The sequence below is a fragment of the Chlorocebus sabaeus genome, chromosome 22 (assembly GCF_047675955.1).
Source record: "Chlorocebus sabaeus isolate Y175 chromosome 22, mChlSab1.0.hap1, whole genome shotgun sequence".
NCBI lineage: Eukaryota > Metazoa > Chordata > Mammalia > Primates > Cercopithecidae > Chlorocebus > Chlorocebus sabaeus.
The window spans coordinates 81645245-81666559 of record NC_132925.1 but is presented as its reverse complement, the minus strand read 5'-3'; the positions used below and the strand labels follow the sequence as shown (position 1 = coordinate 81666559).

Genomic DNA, 21315 nt, shown 5'->3' with positions numbered 1-21315 from the left:
TCAGTCCCCTGAGTGGCAGGAACTGCAGGTGTGCACCACCACACTCAGCTAATTTTTGTATTTTTTGTAGAGATGGGGTCTCGCCATGTTGCCCAGGCTGACCTTGAACTCCTGGACTCAAGCGATCTACCCACTTCGGCCTCCCAAAGTGCTGGGATTATAGGTGTGAGCCACTGCCCCAAGCCACATTACTGTGTTTTTAATCCCCTTTTCCAAATAACATAGTATAGCATGCAGACTTGAATGCTAGATAAAACTCTGAAGTAGAGAATCATTTTTTCACAAATAGGGGATTTATGTGCAAATATGTGTTTCTGTTTGTTGTTTTGAACAGGTCTTCATGTAGTGGAGGTGACATATGATGATGTGCCTATCCCAAACAGTCCCTTCAAGGTGGCTGTCACTGAAGGCTGCCAGCCATCTAGGGTGCAAGCCCAAGGACCTGGATTGAAAGAGGCCTTTACCAACAAGCCCAATGTCTTCACCGTGGTTACCAGGTGGGCAAGGCCCTACATTTGGTGTCTTGAATCTCGTTTTTATGGCTAGATTCTACATATGTGTCATAGCTTCCTAACTTTTGATAAGATGCATTTTTATTTTTATAATGTATATTTCCTTCTGTAGAGACTTATGTTACATAGAAAGACCAAGCATACCTAAAAAACATACCAAAGCACTAGATAATGGTCATGAAACTATTTAGCAAACTGGGACTGAATCAAGCTCTGTAACTTCATAATGTAAAAATTTGTAGCCAACCTTGTAAGTATTTTTATTAAAGTTAGTTGCAAGGCATATGCCTGCGTTGTACTTGAAGTCCTAGCCAGTGCAATTAGATAAGAAAAATAGGCTGGGCATGGTGGCTCACACCTGTAATCCCAGCACTTCAGGAGGCCCAGATGGGACATTTGCTTGAGGCCAGGAGTTTGAGACCAGCCTGTGTTTGCTAGTACATGCCTGTAATCCCAGCTACTACTTGGGAGGCTGAGGCATGCGAATTGCTTGAACCGGAGAGACATAGGTTGCAGTGAGTCGAGACCGCGCCACTGCACACCGGTCTGGGCAATGGAGTGAGACTCTGCCTCAAGAAAAAGGAAAATCAATGAAACATAAGCATTGAAAAGGAGGGGTCAGAGTGTCTTTATTTATATTTTACTAATGTGAAATTCCCTTTGTGAGAGTGTATCGTAGTAATTGAATTGGGGTGGCTACATGGAATAGTTTATAAAGGGAATTTGCATGAATTTTGGCAATAAGCAGACCAGCATAAATGGTGCATATTTCACTTTCTTTTCCATCCTTTCCAGAGGGGCAGGAATTGGTGGGCTTGGCATCACTGTTGAGGGACCATCAGAGTCGAAGATAAATTGCAGAGACAACAAGGATGGCAGCTGCAGTGCTGAGTACATTCCTTTCGCTCCGGGGGATTATGATGTTAATATCACATATGGAGGAGCCCACATCCCTGGTAAGCTATTCCTCAGAGAGGACCCCAAAGAAGAATTGATTTTGCAGGAAAATGGGTTTGATTTTGCTTATCTCTCTGAGTGGGGAAAACAATCTGATATTTGTAATAGCAGCAAAAGGAAAAAAAAAATCTCTACCTTATTTTGTGCTTGGCTCTTATATACCTTATTCATGTGTCTTGGCTTCTTTTTTTCACTGACAATACTAGTAGCTGATCAAGATATGCAGATTCAAATTCTTCTTTATAATTTCTTTTGTATTTAGTGATGTCGTGTCCACTCACTGTGAAACAGGGTTTCTCAACTTTGGCACTATGTTTCTCAACTTTGGCACTTTGGCACTAGTTTCTCAACTTTGGCACTCACTGTGAAACAGGGTTTCTCAACTTTTGGCCAGATGATTCTTTGTGGTGTGGGGCTGTCCTGTGCAATGTAGACTTTTGTCAGCATCCCTGGCCTGTACCTGCTAGATGCCCATAGCAGACTTCTCCTTCCCCATTCTTATTTGTAGCAACCAAAAATGTCTCTATATCTTGTCAGATGTCTTAAGGGACAAAATCACTTCAGGCTGAACCACCGCTGTAAAGATTCAAACAATAAACAAATATATGACTTAAGTAGTGAAGGACCCTCCCCCATTTGTTTTGGGGAGAGGATTCTCCATAGGTTCTAGTTCTCTACTCAAATGATTGTCACCCCCACACATTTTATTTATTTATTTCAATAACTTTTGGGGTACAAGTTGTTTGTGGTTACATGGATGAATTCTATAGTGGTGAATTCTGAGACCACCTCCCCCACCCCCATTTCTAAAAGGGCAGGTGAGTATGTGGTATGGACACAAGACCAAGGCCTGGGGCTGTTCTGGGCCACTTATGCCTCGTCTCAGGTGTGGTGTGAAGAGGGCAGAGCCCCACCCTAGGACCCCAGGAGCAGGAAAAGCCTCAGCGGAGGCTTGTTCTTCTCTCTCTGGGTCACGCAGGCTGAGAGGCCGACTGCTGGGTTCTGGGTTGACTCTCAGGCAGCTGGAGTGTCCACTGACCACACATTTTCCTGATTCCATCTCTGCTTCCCCATTACCACATGGAAATGTGCACACACACTCACACTCACTGTCTTTCTCTCACACTGATCAGAAAATGTTGACATTCAACTCAGATTGATTCTACTTACTCATTTAAGCCTCAAGTCCTTTAAAACAACATGTTTCTCCTCAAACTTGTGCTTGTGGCTCATTCAATATAGATTTTAAAAATTCCTATAATCACTAGTCTAGGAGATTTCAGCTTTGGGCAAGACAAAGTTCCTGCCCTCAGGGAGCTTACTGTCTAGGGCTTATACAACTAAAACTTGTGATGACTGCTATGAAGAACGAGAATGGGGCTTGGTGACAGAATTCAGAGCTACGGGCTCCTTTTGGAGTTTTGTAACACTTGCATTAGGAGAGAGTTGGGCACAGAGAACGAGTAGAAGGCTGCTCCCAGGAGGGGTGATGTGGTGGCTCCGACCTGGCAGGCAACAGTGGAGATGAACATCTCCTGGTTTTTGTGGCAACGAAACTTTTTGACTATGGGGAAAGGCTGGTGAATGCCACCAGCTTCCGAATCCCCCTTACAGAAAGGGGTCAGAGTTTGTCCCCTGTGGCCCACCTGTGAGCTTAAAGCAAATGGCCATCTTTGAGCATAACAACAGAAAAACATTCATTTGTGGTTTTCCCATCAGGTGTGGATGGTGCCTTTTTATGTTTCAGGCTCTCTGTTGCCTCCCAGAGACAGCCAAATGCCAGCTTTTCCAGAACCCCAGAACTTTCCCAGGTGGAAACATTTAGTGAAGTGTTGGTTGGTTTTCTTAGCGTCAGGCTTCTTAGCTAAGGCAACCCATGGGGGTACTGCCGTGAAACCGTCAGCGACCTGCCAGCTTCTAATTTCTGGGTGCTTAAATATTAGCCCAGTTTTTCCTGGCCTGGTTAAAAACCCGGAGTGGAGTTATTTTTAACAACGTGTCCTGTCTTACCCATAATGGCATGTTGATTTCCTGTGGTAGGCCAGCTGTGGTCGGTTGGTGGCGGCTGCCTAGACCACTGGATTGACTGGGGTTCAGAGTGCATGAGGAAGAAGGGCTGGCATAAGGGAATGGTGACGTGTGTCTGGGCATGGAATAAGGGAGTGGCGGATAATGCTTGGGGTCTGCCATCTTGGACAGTTTATCTTACCCGGGTTTGTTGATTCTTGGCTATTCTCATGCTGAGTTCAGACAACTTCTAGTGGAGGCTCTGACTTAAAGATTGGTCTCAGAGGTAGTCCCTTGCCGTCAGCTGTTGACGTTGAAATCCTCAACTGTCACTCTCTAAAGTAAAGCCCCCTTTTGTTCCTCTCACCCCAGTGTGGAGGCCTGTGCTTGTTTGCCAGGGCCAGCCATTTATTTCATGTAGCTAAAGTCCTGGATGCCGTTGAAACCCATCTGTTGTTAGAAAGCCGGAGACTCAGTTCTTTGTGTGTCTTGGCTATCTACCATCTCTACTTCTACAAAGTATAAACTCTCTGAGATGCAAGGCAGAGAGCCCTCAGCTTTCACAGCAGTCATTAACTTTGCCAGATACCATGGGGAGCACCAGGATGCCTGTGCAAGGCAAGAGGTGCATGTGGCCCCTTGACGATGGGCGTGGTAGCCTGAGGCATGCTGCAGGTACCCCAGATGGGTAGGTCCCCCCTCCACAGAGAAGTCCATGAGTGTCCATGGCCCAGCCCTTGTTTCTCTGTTGAGCACTTCTCTAGCAAATCGCTATCTCCTTTCCTCGACTCCTCTGTGCTTCATCTTTAAAACGGACACCCACAAGGAGTCAGAGGCCCTCAGGGTCCCCCGTGGAGTCAGCCATGCAGCAGGAACTCAGCTTACACTCAGGAAAACAGTGAGGCTTCACCAGGTGGCTGGGTGACTGAGAAGGCCAATGTGGTCAGAAAGTACCAGCTGCATTGGAGGGAGCGGAGTCTGGGGGACACATGGGAGCCATTTGTGGGAGACAAGGCTGGATGTGGGCTGCAGGGCCTGCCCATCTCTCTCCATTCTGTTCTTCCACCACTCGGCTTCCTCCTTCAGTTTCTCCAGCAGCCTGTCTCCTCCCTCGCCTCTGGGCTCCTGCATGTGTTGAGGCCTCTCTGAAGCATCTCTCCATCTGCTCCCTCTTGTGCTGCACCTGAGATGTTACTGGAAAGCTTTCTCTGGTCTTATGCAGACCAGGTTGATTGCCTACTGAGTGCTCCACCTTCCACACCCCCAATACATTATGTAGGATGTTAGAGTGACTTGCTTGCCTCATCCTTCTCCTGCATTGTGCGTTCCTGGGGTGGCGGGGGGTGGTTGTTAACCACTCAGGATCCAGCACCTGGCACAACATCTGCACATAGTAGGTGCTCTGTGAGAATGGTTGACAACAATGAGTGGGTGCATAAGCAGTGCACACAGTGAGGCAGGAGGAGCTGACCGAGGCCTGCATGGCCGAGGTCCCAGGGGAGCAGCAGTACCATTCTGGGTGTGCACAAGGTAGTCTCCAGTTCCCAGCTTGTGCTCAGAATCCCATGACCTCTCTTCCAGGCAGCCCCTTCAGGGTTCCTGTGAAGGATGTTGTGGACCCCAGCAAGGTCAAGATTGCCGGCCCTGGGCTGGGCTCAGGCGTCCGAGCCCGTGTCCTGCAGTCCTTCACAGTGGACAGCAGCAAGGCTGGCCTGGCTCCGCTGGAAGTGAGGGTCCTGGGCCCACGAGGTAAGTATGCACCCTGCCTTCCTGCAGACATTCATCTGCCCCAGGCAGGGGCAGCCGTGACCCAGAGCAGATGCTTTGCTTTTGAGTTTGCTCATGAGCTTAAAATTAATTTTAAAAAAATTACTTTATTGTTTCATGTTCTATTTAAACAGTAGAAATTCCTGCTTACAAGTAAGCAGGCTTATTATTTCTCCAGTGATCTGTCCCCCCATTTAATAATACGGCTATCAGTTTCTTAGATGAAGCAGCAGTATTTGGGCTCTCATATGTAATATGGTGGCGACTGTTTCATTACTTGTTTCAGCATTTGTGAGAGGGCAGGTTGGTCTGGATGTGGCAGATGGTGGGGTTTGGAAGTGATAAGTCATTGAGATACCTTGGTGTCCATGTGGTACATACCAGAACCTGTGGGAATGCCAGGTACATGATACACGTGATACGTGGCTTTGTCATTGTCTCAATTCCCCAGAGACAGAGGGTGTCTTGGGGAATGGGCTTTGTTGGCAATTTGGCCTGCCCTGTTGGCAGCCTGGAACTTGGGTTTGGTAAGGCTAGCGGGCCATATGGGGACAAAGCCCTGAAGGGCATTGGAACTTGCCTTTTTTGGTAAGTGACCATGTTTCCTCCTTCAGCACTTAAAATTACCTTTCTCCCGCATAGAGGACAGTGTGCCTAATTTCTTACATAATCTGGATTTTCCTCCCCAGTGATATATTCTTTGATTCACAGAAGTGGCAAATGGGGATTTCCCTCTTTGAAGAGGAACCTTCTCCTTCATGGAGTTCAGCAGGAGGTTATGTCCTTTGAAGCTCAGGGCAGAAGTGGTTTGGGGCAAATGAGGTCATGGGGCTGGGATCAGATTCTGTGAAGTTATAGAGCTTCAGGACCTGCATGCGTTTGTGTGCATGTATGTGTCCTGTGTATGTGTGAATGAAAGAGGAAGAAAAAAAGAAAGAAAGAGAAGCTTTACTTGGATATCTGCCTCCATTATGAAGGACTCTCAAGTAACAGCCTTTTGATTTTAGCTGATGGCACGGATTCCCAGTCATGGCGCAGCCCCTTGAAAGCCCTTTCAGAGTTCTTTAAAGGTGACCCGAAGGGTGACTTTAATGAGACAGGTTTGCATTTTCCCATGGCTGCTGAATTATGTAACCCAAATGCTTCTTGCTGGCCTCACTTTAAAATTGGCTTACACCTGCCTCATCTGCTTTGCTTAATGAGCATGCCATGCTTTGATTAACCTACCCTGGAGTTGGCCCATCCTTGACTCTCACGTCGGAAACTGGGATCTGGACTCTGCAACCCATTGCATGCCTTGATGATGTTTTAGCGTAATCTCCAACATCTCCACAGGCTTCATCTTGAGGGTCCCCTTGCCCCATGAGATTGGCGCCATCACCTGCCCTGCAGCTATGCCCCAGCATGCTGGTACCACAGTGTTCTTTACTCAAAGGTGGCCACAAGTCTTGACTAGCCAGCCCATTGGTTAATTTTTGCTCTTCACAGTTCTGGACTCTTTGGCAGTGTCTCAGCTGTAGAGTAAAATTGCCACATCCTAAGCATGCCTAACCAGCTTGAAAGGTTATAGCGTGTCTTCAACATGCATCATCCACGTACACCCTCCAGCAGCAAGCACAGGCAGTCTCCTTAATTATACTCTAGGGCAGACTGAGGGTATTTTAGCCAACAGAAAGCTAAAGGTGTCTCTTGGGGTCATTTCTGCAACCATGAATTGGGGTTCCTATGATTTTTTCAGGCCTGTGATTATGGTTGCTTGCCTTTAGGTTACTCATCAGTGGAAACCAGTAGCTCTTGGGAATGGACGTGATCCTATTTCAAACTTAGCCAAGGGTGAAGTAAAGGTGAAGCCAGGCTCTTCCTTAAACCTCTCATCTCTGTCCTCAGGCCTGGTGGAGCCAGTGAACGTGGTGGACAACGGGGATGGCACACACACAGTAACCTACACCCCATCTCAGGAGGGACCTTATATGGTCTCAGTTAAATATGCTGATGAAGAAATTCCTCGCAGGTAAGCTCCATCCATCCACCCATCCATTCCTCCATCAGTCTGTCTGTCCACCCATGCATTCCTCCATCATTCCATACACCTATCTATTCCTCCATCAGTCCATCCATCCACCCATCCATTCCTCCCATCAGTCCATCCACCCATCCGTTCCTCCATCATTCCCTCCATCCACCCATCCATTCCTCCATTAGTCCATCCATCCATCCATCCACCCATCCATTCCTCCATCAGTCCATCCACCCACCCATTCCTCCATCAGTCCATCCATCCACTCATCCATTCCTCCATCAGTCCATCCATCCACTCATCCATTCCTCCATCAGTCCATTCATCCACCCATTCATTCCTCCATCAGTCCATCCATCCCTCCACCAGTCTATCCACCCATCCATTCCTCCATCAGTCCATCTACCCATCCATCGAGGCAACAAGTGTTACACAGAACCTGCAACTTGTCACCACACACTAGCTTTGATATTTGTGGCTCCCGCTCTCTTGCTCCCCCAATTCCTTTCAGACATCTTTAGTTTAAAGGTAAGCTGAAATTAAGAAGTTGGAAATTCTAACCAGTTGTGGTGGGACTTGCCTGTAATCCAGCTAGTTGGGAGACTGAACTGGGAGGATCACTTGAGCCCAAGAGTTTGAGGCCAGCCTGGGCAACATAGACCCTCCCCTGACATCTCTTTAAAAAAAAAGCACTAGTAGTAGTAGTAGTAGTAGTAGTAGTAGTAGTAGTAGTAGTAGAGAATCATTGAAAAAATAAAGAATTTATTAGTTTATTAGAGGTTTCCTTTTGGTGTTTTGGGACAGGACAAAGGTCTTTACTTCAGGGTTTGCTTGATAAAAGCATTTCCAGAAGGTTTTATGTAGAAACCTTCTTCCTTGCTGATATTAATTTTTTAAAAATGTTACATAAGTTCTTCACCTCTTGGAACAATCTCTAAGTGTTTTCTTTTCTTTTTTTAAAAAATCATGCCCCTTAAGATGAAAAACTTTCACCCATATCCCCTAACACATATTTTATATAGAGATAAGCATATTAGCTCTATCTATGTCAAAATGTGTAATTTATAAATGACATTTGTATATTGTTTTACTAATATACCATGTACCATATGAAGCATACTAAATATAGAATAATTATAGATACAGAATATAGAATAAGATGAGATATAAATATTAAAATGAAGTTCCAGTATTCTTTCCATTTGGTGACCATCATCTTAGCATAACAAAAGTGGGCTAAATGTGTTTAATGCTGTATTTCCCAAAATAATTTGTGAGCTCTTCCTCCCGAAACTGTTTGTATCCGTTGGAACAGAGGTCCCCAACCCTTGGAGCATGAACTGGTACGGGTGCATGGCATGTTAGGAATTGGGCCGCACAGTGATGGGTGAGCAGTCATTACCGCCTGAGCTCCATCTCCTGTCAGATCAGCGGCTGCATTAGATTCTCGTAGGAGTGTGAACCCTATTGTGAACTGCACATGAGAGGGATCTAGATTGTGCGCTTCTTATCAGAATCTAACTAATGGCTGATGATCTGAGGTGTGACAGTTTTATCCCAAAAGCATTCCCCCACCACGCCCCCTGGTCTTCCACGAAACCAGTCCCTAGTGCCAAAAAGGTTAGGGACCGCTGCCTTGGAACACACTCAGGGCAAAACCAGTCTGTCATGTAATGGTTACTACCTCATAGTTGTAAATTTCTGCTGGACTTAGGCACCTTGACTAACTCGCTATCTTATCTACTGTAGAAACCCCCTTTTCCATCCCACTCATGTGTAAGAAAAGTCAGATGCAGCTGGGTTGACACGTTTCTTTACTGACTAGGGTGTGTGTGTGTGTCTATCAAGTCCCTTCAAGGTCAAGGTCCTTCCCACATATGATGCCAGCAAAGTGACCGCCAGTGGCCCCGGCCTTAGTTCCTATGGTGTGCCTGCCAGTCTACCTGTGGACTTTGCAATCGATGCCCGAGATGCCGGGGAAGGCCTGCTTGCTGTTCAGATAACGGTAACTTGGAGTTATTTTTTGAGCCAAACCTTAATCCTAAGACTTCATTTCCAGGCCAGATTTAAGAACAAGGGTTTCAATAACCGATTTCTGTGCAAGCTGTTTGTTAGATTTTCGCACCAAAGAGTCAGTAAATGTGCAGAAGCATAAGCAGCTCGCCTGAGAGATTTGAGGGTGTAGCTCCAAGAACCACTTTTTGGTGAATTTTCATGTTTTTTTTACTACATCTATTCCTATGTTTTTATTTTTGTTTTTTTAAAGATGGGGTTTCACCATCTTGCCTTGTCTGGTCTTGAACTCTCCTGGGCTCAAGCAATCAGCCTGCCTCAGCCTCCCAAAGTGCTGGGATTACAGGCATGAGACACTGTGCCCGTCCCCTATGTTTTTATTTTTAAATGTTTTAAATTACTCTCTGGATCAGTTAAGACTAAGTTATGCTGCATACTGCAGTAAACCTTAAAATAAGAGTGACTGAAATAAATGAGATTATTCTCTCTTGTTAAGGAAGCCCAGGTTAAGCCACCTGGGTACCCTGTACCTCACCAAGGAGGTCGGCTCCGTCTCTCTGCTCCTCTACCTAGCATGTGACTTCTATCCTTAAGGTCTTCTCCTGGACCACAAGGCTGCCAGTGCTCTGGCCATCACATCCACATAGCAGGCCAGAAGGAGGAAGAAAGAAGGGAAAAAGGGGTCCTCCCAGCTCAGTTGGCTCTCTTAAGCAGCCCTGCCAAAAATCTATCTTAGACTTCCATTCCCTTCTGATTTGTCGGGGGTTGGCCACAAGTCACATTACCTAGTGGCAAGGATGCTAGGAAGTGGAGTCCCATCTTCTGGGAGCAGTGCACCTAACTAAGAGTTACAGTCCTATTAATAAAGAGAAAAGGGAGACTGGATGCGGTGGTGTGTGAGCAGAAGCCTCTGCCTCCTCCCCTCCCTGCATTTCAGAGGATTTCGAGCTAAAACGCTCTTGGTTCACCTGACAACAAAGTTACTAAAAATTGGCCGTGTCTGTCATGGTGTTAAAGGGATCTGTGACCCTCTACTCTCCCTACAAAAAAACCAAAACAAAACTAGATTGTATTAAGCCATCCATTCTGTCTCTCCACTAGAGGCACTAATAGGAAAATATGTCAAGGTTTTCCGTGAATGTTTTCTACATCTTGACAACATCCTAAAGAGCGTTTCTCTATGATCCACAGGACCAAGAAGGAAAACCCAAAAGAGCCATTGTCCATGACAATAAAGATGGCACATATGCTGTCACCTACATCCCCGACAAGACTGGGCGCTATATGATTGGGGTCACCTACGGGGGTGACGACATCCCACTTTCTCCTTATCGCATCCGAGCCACACAGACGGGTGATGCCAGCAAGTGCCTGGCCACAGGTGAGTACAGAGCATCTCAAGGTCAGGAGCACGGGCTTTGCAATCAGAAAGCCAGGCTGTAGCCCTTCTCTGTGATTTACAAGCTACATGATCTGGGCACGTTGCTCGACCTCACTGAACTTCAGTTTGACATAGATTGAAGCTCTTCATTTTTATTTGGAGAACATTTAGATCTAAGAAGCTCTTCTAAGGAACAGAGACTGTTGTACAGGGTTATTGCAAAGATTAGATGAGGTCAGGCATGAAAAATGCTTAGCACGGTGCCAGATACATGATAACTATTATTATATGCTTTTGAAGTGTTGAGAACCCAACTCTGATGGCGGCTCCCATGAAAAGCAGCAAATTTCTGCCTTTTATAAATAGATAGTTACTCAGCATTCATTCAAGAGCATTTCAGGTCAGCATTAGAGAAACACATTTAAGGATCTAGGTTTTTTTCGTCATGCATGTGCAAACCTCTCAGGAATTCTCCATGAATATTTGAGCATCACAGTTTCTTTGGTTTCTTTCTTTTTTTTTTTCTCTCCTTCTTCCTTCAGTTTCTAAGACACAACTATTGACTGTCACAGGCCTTTCTTTTCTTTTTTTTTGAGATGAAGTCTTGCTCTGTTGCCCAGGCTGGAGTGCAGTGACGCAATCTCAGCTCACTGCAGCCTCAGCCTCCTGAGTAGCTGGGACCACAGGTGCCCACCACCATGCCCGGCTAAGGTTTGTATTTTTAGTGGAGACAGGGTTTCACCATCATTGGCCAGGCTGGTCTCGAACTCCTAGCCTCAAGTGATCCACCCTCCTCGGCCTCCCAAAGTACTGGGATTACAGGTGTGAGCCACCGTGCCTGAACGGCCTTTCAGTTTTTAAGAACAGCCCTTGGGCAGCTCAGTGCTGCTGCTCAAGCAGATTTCAAAACATGAATCCCCATCTCTAAAATGAGACAGATTTACTTCTTTTTAAATAAGTAGACTAAACACAGGACCACCCTTCATGTGTTTTGTTTCTCTCATAGCCCATCTTTTTTTGAATGGAGAAAATCTGGGCTTTCACAGCAAGGTTGTGAGTTGTTCAGTGTGGCCCTTTTTGGCTCACCCATGGCAAAAAATGGAGAAATTTTGGAATGCTGGCCAGTCCACCACCTCCTAGGTCTATGCAGCTGCCAGCAACAACCAGATCATCTTTACTAATTGATGGCATGTTAACGTTGGATGGGGACTTCCCCATTGCCTTCCAGGCCCTATTTCCTCCCCCAGCTTGGGCAGAATCCTGAGCTGAATACTTGCCTTTTGGCTACACCTTTGCCTTTGGCTAAACCAAGGGTCTGTCAGTGCCTTCCACAGATTGACTCCAGTCTTCTCTTCCACTACTCCCTGAACAAACTGTTCTGGCCACCCTCCCTGTTACTCCTACGCACTTGGCTCATATTTGCCAATGTTTTAGTTCATGCTGTTCTGCATTTCCTGATGTATGGATCCTGTGTAAAGGGGCGCCAGAAATCAGAGAGAGACTGGTCACTGGGGAGAGGTTGCAAGTATCCCTTAGCTAACAGAACCCATCCTTCCGGGTTCAGCCATGTTTCCTTTCTTTAGGAAGCCCTTTGTCAGTGTGGCAACCCTGGTATATAAATTCTTAGGACCTTTGCCTAGATATGCTGCCAGACACTTCCCCGAGGAACAGTGTGTTATTTTTTCTGTAACTTAGTTCCTCTTCAGCATTTCCACTGCAGTTGGAGCTGTCATTCTTGGTGCCTGGCCCTGTTAGCATCTTGAGAGCAGGGACTGCGTCTTACCCACCTTTATGTGTACCTGGCACTTAAGAAAATGCCCAATATGTTTGTTGAAAGGTGACCTTCCATTGCCATACCTTTAAATGCTGGCAAACCCAGGCTAACCTTTAGTCAACACTCAGAGCTTATAGATGCTCCTTATTTAGTAAGTAATTGATGAAGTAACCCTTTGAGCAACACCTGATAAGGGGATCTTTGGGATAACCCTCTGAATGGCAGCAGTTGAAGGCCTAACATTTACAGGCACAGACAGCATGGATGGGTGTGATTTGTTCTTGGGTCTCCAGGACGTGTGTCCATACTTCCATTCTCTTCCCCTGAACTCTTCTCCAGGTCCTGGAATCGCCTCCACTGTGAAAACTGGCGAAGAAGTAGGCTTTGTGGTTGATGCCAAGACTGCCGGGAAGGGGAAAGTGACCTGCACAGTTCTGACCCCAGATGGCACTGAGGCCGAGGCCGATGTCATCGAGAATGAAGATGGAACCTATGACATCTTCTACACAGCTGCCAAGCCAGGCACATATGTAATCTATGTGCGCTTCGGTGGTGTTGATATTCCTAACAGCCCCTTCACTGTCATGGTAAGGGAAATTCCTTCTCCAGAGCATGCTGTTATTGGTGGAAACTGTAACAGCTGCCATTTGTTGAACCTTGACCAGGATATCCTCTTCCACATTTTTTTCCCCTTTGGAAATTTCATTAAGCAGTTGTGACCTTGTAGAGTCCCAGAGTAATCTCTAGAAACTCAGAAACCCTTTGGCTCTAAGGGTTTTTAGGGAATCTTACAGACCACCAAGGTGTCTATCATAATAAAGGACTTGGGCAGTATCCTGGCCTAAGCTGAGGCGTTTTGAAAGATAACTCCTCAGAAAAACACACCTTTACGAAAATGTTTCTACATAAAACATGACAGGTTTTTAACCTGCCAGCTCTTCCTTCTTCCATCTTCATGGCCATTCTCCATGGCTGGAGGAGAGAGCTTCCTGATGCTGTTTTGTTTGGAGACTTGACTCTGATAACCCAGGACTCAAAGTACCTCCACTTGTGTTTTGGAAAGATTCACAGTTTATGTATGAGGGGGAAATACCTTGTCTTTTGCAGCTAGGAACATCTGGAATAGAAGGAGGAAACCATTATGCAAACATCTGGGTTAGTGAATGACCAAGGTCTTTCATTTTCAATTCCGAGTGACTTATAGATCTTCCTCTGATTATTTATTTTTGTTATTGCATGATAGATCTTCCTGTGAATATTCTTCAACCAGGAAAGGGATTAGAAACCTCAGGGGCATTACCTCACTGAACCCTCAAAACCAAGCATCGTTGGGCTTTTTTTTTTTTTTTTTTTTTTTTTTTTTTTACAAATGAAGCGTGCTTGGTCTAGACAGACACCAAGTACCATGCTGTCATCCTCACTGGTGTCCTTTGATACTGCCACCAGCAGCCGCACTTGACCACAAGGTTCATAGGCCCTTCATGTTTTTAATGACCTGGCCTTCTTCACAGCCTACAAAGCACCTTCTAATTATTTCATTTTGTGCAGTAATGGAGAGGTGCATGATGACTCCTTTCTAAACAGAAGCTCAGGGACTTTCTTCCAAACAGTCTATACTGTGTCATAGCTTTGTTCCCTTCCATCGATGTTTGTTTATCCGTAAACAGTGTGCCAGAGATCTGGAGGCTCTTTTATATCTCAAGTATGTAAACACTTGTCAACTTTTGACATTGTTCATTTAAGAGTGTTTTTCTTCTGTAGGAAAAAGGAAATACAGCTGGGAAGTTGATGTCGTTATTCACAGAGAAGGGTACCAGTTGTAGTCTTCAGAATCTGTTTTTAGCCCATACTGGGTTTTATCTGGTTGGTTAGAATTAGGTAGGAGGGAAAAGCAGCCAACCACCGAGCAGTGGTCATGGGCCTGCTGGTGCGATTGAGTTAGGGGTAAGAGAAGACCGTATTGGGAAGGTCTAAGTGAGAAAGTCAGAGGAAAAAAATTGAGGACCCTTGTTACAGAAGTGGAGGCTTCCAAATTCAGTAAGAATAAGTGTCTCCTAGCCCCTGAATACACACAAAGCAAGAATATTTTGTGTTTACCCACTGCCCCCTGACCACTGCTGAAGGCAGAAAGGGACGATCACCCACAGTACCTACAGTACCTGGTTTGGGTCTTTATTCTCTCATTCCAGGGAGAGAACCTTAACTGGATGGACTGACTGACTGTTCATTGGCTTTGGTTGGGTAGATTCCCTGTGTCTCACTATAAGTTTGAGGCCAGAAAGGACACTGACCCACACTTCAGCCATAGCAAATGTCTCAGGGAGACCCACACTGGTGTGAGCCATCGCGCCCAGCCAGGGGCATTAAATCTAAGATTTGTCGAAAATGAATTTATAAAAAACTTTAAAAACATTAACTGCTGAGCATGGTGGCTCACGTCTGAAATCTCAGCACTTTGGGAGGCCAAGGTGAGAGGATTGCTGGAGCCCAGGAGTTTAAGACCAGTCTGGGCAACACAGTGAGACCCCCATCTCTACCAAAAAAAAAAAAATTAGCCTGGTGTGTCGCACACCTCTAGTCCCAGCTACTCAGGAGGCTGAGGTGGGAGGATCGCCTGATCCCAGAAGGTTGAGGCTGTAGTAAGCTAAGACTGCACCACTGCACTCCAGCTTGGATGACAGAGCAAAACTCTGCCTCAAAAAAAATTAAATAATTAACCACAGTAGACATTTATCAAGTGAAAAAAGACCTTTTTCCTAATTCTGTGCTGCAGAGATGCCTCGTGTTAGTTTTTACCTGCTTACACTTCACACACCTCAGTTTCATGCCTGGGGTCACACTGTACGTATTGCTTTCGCACCTTGCTTCCTTCCTTCAGTGTGCCATAGGTACCCTTACATATTGATTCGTTGGACCTGACTGCTGTGTTCCACTGGACAGACTCACCAGAATTTATTTGACCCAACCCCTTCCAGATGGACATTAGGTTGCTTTAGTTTTGCACGACCACAGACGGCGCCAATCAAGGTCCTTACACACATCAGTTACCTATGGAGCCTCTTGCCAGCGTAGGTCTGCTTGCCAGAAGTGGGGTTGTGGGCTCACAGGGCATGCACATCTAACAGTCAAAGAGAGGTCACCAACTTGCCTTCCAAAAGGGCAGTAAGAAAGTGTCCTTTGCTAGAGCGAGCAGCTCACTGCGGTTCAAGATAGAGCAGTGGGGGAAGCAGCTCTGTGGTGGTAGAGTCTACTGAGTGTATCCTTCCAGTATGGTTCCCAACTAATCTCCATTTGCCACTGACCAGGCCACAGATGGGGAAGTCACAGCCGTGGAGGAGGCACCGGTAAATGCATGTCCCCCTGGATTCAGGCCCTGGGTACAATTTTGGTTTTTTCCTTTTTGTGTTTCTGTGTTTACTCAGCCTTCATTTCAGAAAATCTGCCATCTGCTTCTGGGATTGCTTAAGCCCTGTGGGTGTCCTGGTCATTGGTCATTGGTGTGCCCCTCACTGATCAGCCCATCACGATGATCCCTGCTTTTTCTGTAATAAGATCACCTTCGTGTCACCATCCGTGCTCCACAAATCGCCAGCCGTCGTGTCTGTGATCACGCTCAGTGCAGTTTGTCTCCGTGTTTAAAGAGAAAGACAGACAGCTGTCTGCAGCCCTGCTGCTGCCTCTCAAAGCCGCCACTTGCACATTCAGTTTCTGTTCAGGGGGAAAGCCACCCACTGCTACTCTCTGCCACTTAAAATGCACCTTCTTTTCCAGGCCACAAGCAACTAAACCTTTCCAGATGGAGCCTCTTGGGACTCATAGACATTGCTGTCTCTCACTTTTCCACTTTCCCGTGGGCGCTGCTGGGAATTTTACAAACAGACTCCCGAGTGATTGCTAACAGTTGGTCAGCGTGACTTCTCCAGTCCCTCAGGTTCTACCCTGGGTCTGGAGCCACTTAGACAAAGCCCATACCACAATGGACAGCCACATTCCCAAATCCCGGCCTCACTGGCTTGCAGAATTCCCAGCAGCTCTACCCCCTGTAGCTTCACCAGCTCCCACTGTTGTCCGCTTTACCCAGTGACCACTGCCTTCTGTTTTTAGGTGACCGAAGAGGCCTATGTCCCAGTGAGTGACATGAATGGCCTGGGATTTAAGCCTTTTGACCTGGTCATTCCGTTTGCTGTCAGGAAAGGAGAAATCACTGGTAAGCACTTGCCATGAAGGCTGTCTCATTCTCACTTGCTCTCATGAGCTTCCCAGAATGGTGCCGGGGAGGTGTGTCCACTGTCTCCCAGAACTGGGCTCCTTAACCCCAGGTCATGAGTTCTTGGTCTCGGGTGTTGGGCCATGGGCTCCTGAAACTACAGAATGTGCCACGTGTGTGTTTCTCTGAAGAAGTGACTCACTGACAACTTGCATTACTTTCTTGAGGGGGCCCATGATTCTCTCTAGGTTAAGAACTGCTGTGTTTAGATGCCTTATGACTCTCGGGTTCCTGTTTGCCCCTTTTCCCTGCCTCCTCTTGTTTGACTTTTCCAGATGCGACTTTGATACTGAGTCTGTCATACAGGAGTTCCTTTCTCCCCTCAGCCTCTTTTCAATGCCTGCTTCTCTTTGGTTTGATGCTCTACCTATCCAGCTGGTTTCACGGTCTTCTCAAGTCCTTTCTGAGCTTGATTTTGCCAGTTGTAAAAAACTCTTTAAGAGTTATCTGCTGTATTTTGTGGAAGTCAAATGGAACTGGAAAAAAAAGAAGAAAAGAGCAAATGGTCTTTCCCATTGTGGGACTTGAGTGTTTTAGGCAGCAATGAATGTCCTTGGGTCTGGAAACCTTTATTTTGAATACATCTGTGCCTTGGGCTCTGCTTCTCTGGGGAAGGTTGCTGGTGGGCTCATTGCACCGTCTCCCTGTGCTCCATAGGGGAGGTACACATGCCTTCTGGGAAGACGGCCACACCTGAGATTGTGGACAACAAGGACGGCACGGTGACTGTTAGATACGCCCCCACTGAAGTTGGGCTCCACGAGATGCACATCAAATACATGGGCAGCCACATCCCTGGTAAGTTGAGCTGAGCAGGCCCAGCAGGGCTCCACTGTTCAGGGGCATCTGGGCAGCGTACGGACGCTCCTCAGCTGCTGTGTAGGGAGTGGCTTTTGGCAGCAGGCTGGGGAATGCAGCATTGGCAACCCTGCAAAACCAAACAGCCTGGGACCCTAGCAGGTCCAGCTGATTTCTAGAAGGGATGATGTAGCTCAGTGTCTTGGGTTACCGTGCAGGCCTTTGGGTCTGTGGTTGTTTATCTTTGTCACTACGCCGAGTGTGGCCAGAGGGCGAGCTGGGAGAAAAATGTGAGGCACAGTGAGGGACTTTCCAGCCTGGCCTGCAGAGCCCTGTGTGGCCTGGGGACTTGGGGCGGAGTCAGAGGCGGAAGAAGAGGACTAGCAGCCCAAGTTCCAAGGGAATCCGGCCCAAGTTCCATGGGCCACCAATCAGCACAGTGTCACTGGTTCACTCTTTCTTTCTTTTTGTAGTTGTTTAAATATTTGTTTTTTAATTTAGTATTTTGAATAGGTAACACATTCTCATGGTTCAAAAATAAAAATGATATGGAGAAAGGTTTCCTTCCCACCCATATCCTCCGTCTGCCCTCTCCTTGAACCAAACTATCATAATTTTTTTTATGTTCGACTTCAGAGTTTTAGGGTTTGTGTGTGTGTGTGTGTGTGTGTGTGTGTGTGTGTGTGTGGAGATAGGATCTCACTATGTTGTCCAGGTTGGCCTCGAACTCCTGTCCTCAAGCATTCCTCCCGCCTTGGTCTCCTAAAGCATTGGGATAACAGGCATGAGCCGCCACGCCTGGCCATTTTCAGAGTATTTTTAAGACTCTCCATGCAAATAGAAATACAGATATATAAGAGAGTGCCTTTCCAGCCTTCCCTCATGTGGACGAACCATTACATATTTGATCATTTCCCTGTTGGAGGGCATTTTGGTTCTTCCTGCCCTTGCTGTCCCCAGTCTTGCTGCAGCAAATCGACTTTTCCCCTAGTCACTTCACACTCATGAAGATGTATCTGTGAGATTTAGTTATCAGAGGGGCATTGCTGGGGCCCCAGTGCAGGCATCTACGATTTTGACAGATCTTGCCAAATCGCCCTTCAGAGGGGCTGTTGCAGTTCACACACCCTCCAGCCATGGAGGAGAGCACCTTCTTTTCCACAAAATTTGCCAGTAGAATATGCTATCACATTTTTGGATCTTTGCCAGCCTGATGGTTGGAAAGAAACAGAATCTCAGTGTCACTTTATTTGTATTTCTCTTGTGAATGAGACCACACAGCTTTCCATATGTCTATTTGTATTTCTTTTTCTGTGAACTGAACGTTTGGATCCACGGCCTGTTTTTCTATTTGGTTATTGGCCTTTGTCATATAGTTTCTAAGAGCAATTTAAACATTGGAGAGATTAGCCCTTTGTGGTAGGAGTTGCAAATATTTCTCTGAGATTGGCATTTGCTTTAGTTGCCTGTATGTAATATTGGCTTAAAGCAAAAATGTATTATCTACTTCTATTTAAATATTCTAAAGCGGCAGATGGAGAGAGAGGAAAAAATGTTTCTCACATCTGCCATCCACTTCCACTGCTGGTGCAAGTTGTGTATCTTTTTAGATGTTTCTCTCTGTATCTACAAACGTACATATAATTTTGTTCTACTTTGTTTTTAAAGGAATAGCGTAATGGTATTCATAGTTTACAGCAACTTGCTTTTTTTCTTTTTAATGCATCATATTTTGGATAATTTCTCAAGTTAGTAAACATGGGTCTTCCTCACTCTTTTTAATGGCCCATGAGTAGATCAGCATTTATTTAACCAGTCCCCTGTTGTGAACACGTAGGTCTTTTCCTGATGTGCACCTGAACACTGCAGAAATGAAAGTGCTTACATAGGGCTAGCAGTCGGGGTGGGTGGGAAGGACCCCTGTGGGGTTGATTCCTTACAGTTTGAATGGCAATGACCTACCACATGGCCTTCCAAAAGCCCTTTCCACTCACCTTCCCTCTAGCCATGGGTCCTTTCACCACCCAGTGCAAGAGTTTCTTCCTTATTTATCAGTTGGGCTGGATTGCCTTACCTTAGCCCCCTTCCTCATCTGGGGCAGCCTCCAGGATTGTTTTTCTTACGTTGTGATTGAAGGAATAATACTGTGTAGACCCTCTCTGATGTCCTAGGATGGCGGGGGACAGGAGGTACGTCTGCATCTCTTTCTGTCTCTGCATCTCTTTCTGTCTCTGCCTCTGCTTAGGAGGCGCCAGACCTGTAGAGAGGTGAGTGTTAAGATGCCGGTTGTCCAAGGTCTTCATTCACCCCTTCATGAGCACCAATTTTGTTTGTGTCCTTTGTAAACCCAGAGAGCCCACTCCAGTTCTATGTGAACTACCCCAACAGTGGAAGCGTTTCTGCATATGGTCCAGGCCTCGTGTATGGAGTGGCCAACAAAACTGCCACCTTCACCATCGTCACAGAGGATGCAGGAGAAGGTACTGTGTGGTTTACGTGTTTATATGCCTCCAGCCATCCATTCGGAGGGTTAAGTGGACACGGTTCTAGGGTGGCTTTTAAAAGTGAGACAATTGAATGGTAGTATTTGTCTTGTCTTTTCTCTCATATAAATCTGTAAAGCTGCTTTGTCTTCTACCCAGAAAGACATTTTTGAAGTCCTTTGTGTTCTAATTGAAATCAGATTCATGCTATGAAATACTTTATGTGACTTGTCTGGAATTTAAGTATGTTTTGGTTGGTGATGTTTTTGTTCTTTTTGCACATGTATCCACAAGACCACATGACTTACTGAGTGGCTCTTTTTGATAAAGCTGTGTGCCCATTCACATGGTATTCATGGAGACTCCCAAATCTGTGGTTCTAATGGGATTTCCATGATGGCAGCCAGTGCCTGATAGAAAGGGACAATACACCTCTGCCCTCCACCGCCCACCATCTCTTATGTGAAATTGACATGCACGGATCCTTCTTTTTCTCATCCCATGCATCCTGAGAGTAGAGAGAGCTCCAGGGTTACTTGCAGTGAAGAACTCAGACATTTGGGGTTTCTTCTCAGTGGATATTTTTACCACATGGAGTGCTTTGTTCTGACAGATGTCCCTTTGCCCACAGCTCAGGTGGAGTGCATCAGTCCGTTGTCCCCAGCATCAGGGCTGCCCTGGATGAGTTGTTACAAGGAAACTCTTAAAACAAGGAAACTCTCTCCCTAACACCCCTGCATCCCTGTTCCCACTTGTAGGTGGTCTGGACTTGGCTATTGAGGGCCCCTCAAAAGCAGAAATCAGCTGCATTGACAATAAAGATGGGACATGCACAGTGACCTACCTGCCCACTCTGCCAGGCGACTACAGCATTCTGGTCAAGTACAATGACAAGCACATCCCTGGCAGCCCCTTCACAGCCAAGATCACAGGTAGGGTTGTCTGGCTTCTGGGGGCTTCCTCATGGGAAGCGTGGCTGCCCCTGACTGCCACCCTCCTTATCAGACCACAGGCGGCAGGCTAGACATCTCTTTGAGTTTAGGTTTCACAGAGACTCATTGAGGAGGAGCAGGGGATGGAATCCAATTTCGGATTGGCTAAATTCTTCCCTTGCTGATAATCCAGGAAAAAGCAAGAGCTAGTATTTGGAGCACACTTTTATTGTGCCAGTGTTACTCTAGTGTGCAAAGAGAAAGCTCTCAGATGGAGTATTCAAATCATACTGACCGCAATAGTGCATGAACTCAGAGATGCCCTTCAGCGTCACTACTAGATAAATTTTCTGCTATCCCTTTTACAGGTGGGAAAACTGAGGCTTGGCAAGGTAATGGTGTAGCCG

The 21315-nt window shown here is 46.3% G+C and overlaps 1 protein-coding gene across 3 annotated transcripts in view; it reads left to right on the top strand.

Moving 5' to 3' along the window:
* FLNB (filamin B) overlaps window positions 1–21315 on the top strand; it is a 163376-nt gene that overhangs the window by 117635 nt on the left and 24426 nt on the right. Inside the window, exons 23-34 of one of the 3 annotated variants that reach the window (XM_007984766.3) lie at window positions 335–497; window positions 1308–1468; window positions 5058–5225; window positions 7131–7254; window positions 9109–9265; window positions 10465–10654; window positions 12768–13015; window positions 15734–15772; window positions 16533–16635; window positions 17353–17493; window positions 19845–19973; window positions 20735–20908. In XM_007984766.3, the coding sequence (XP_007982957.3) occupies window positions 335–497; window positions 1308–1468; window positions 5058–5225; window positions 7131–7254; window positions 9109–9265; window positions 10465–10654; window positions 12768–13015; window positions 15734–15772; window positions 16533–16635; window positions 17353–17493; window positions 19845–19973; window positions 20735–20908 (1797 nt within the window). Of the gene's footprint in view, window positions 1–334; window positions 498–1307; window positions 1469–5057; window positions 5226–7130; window positions 7255–9108; window positions 9266–10464; window positions 10655–12767; window positions 13016–15733; window positions 15806–16532; window positions 16636–17352; window positions 17494–19844; window positions 19974–20734; window positions 20909–21315 lie in introns of all 3 variants that reach the window. The other 2 variants (XM_007984765.3, XM_007984767.3) reach the window with 2 other exon arrangements.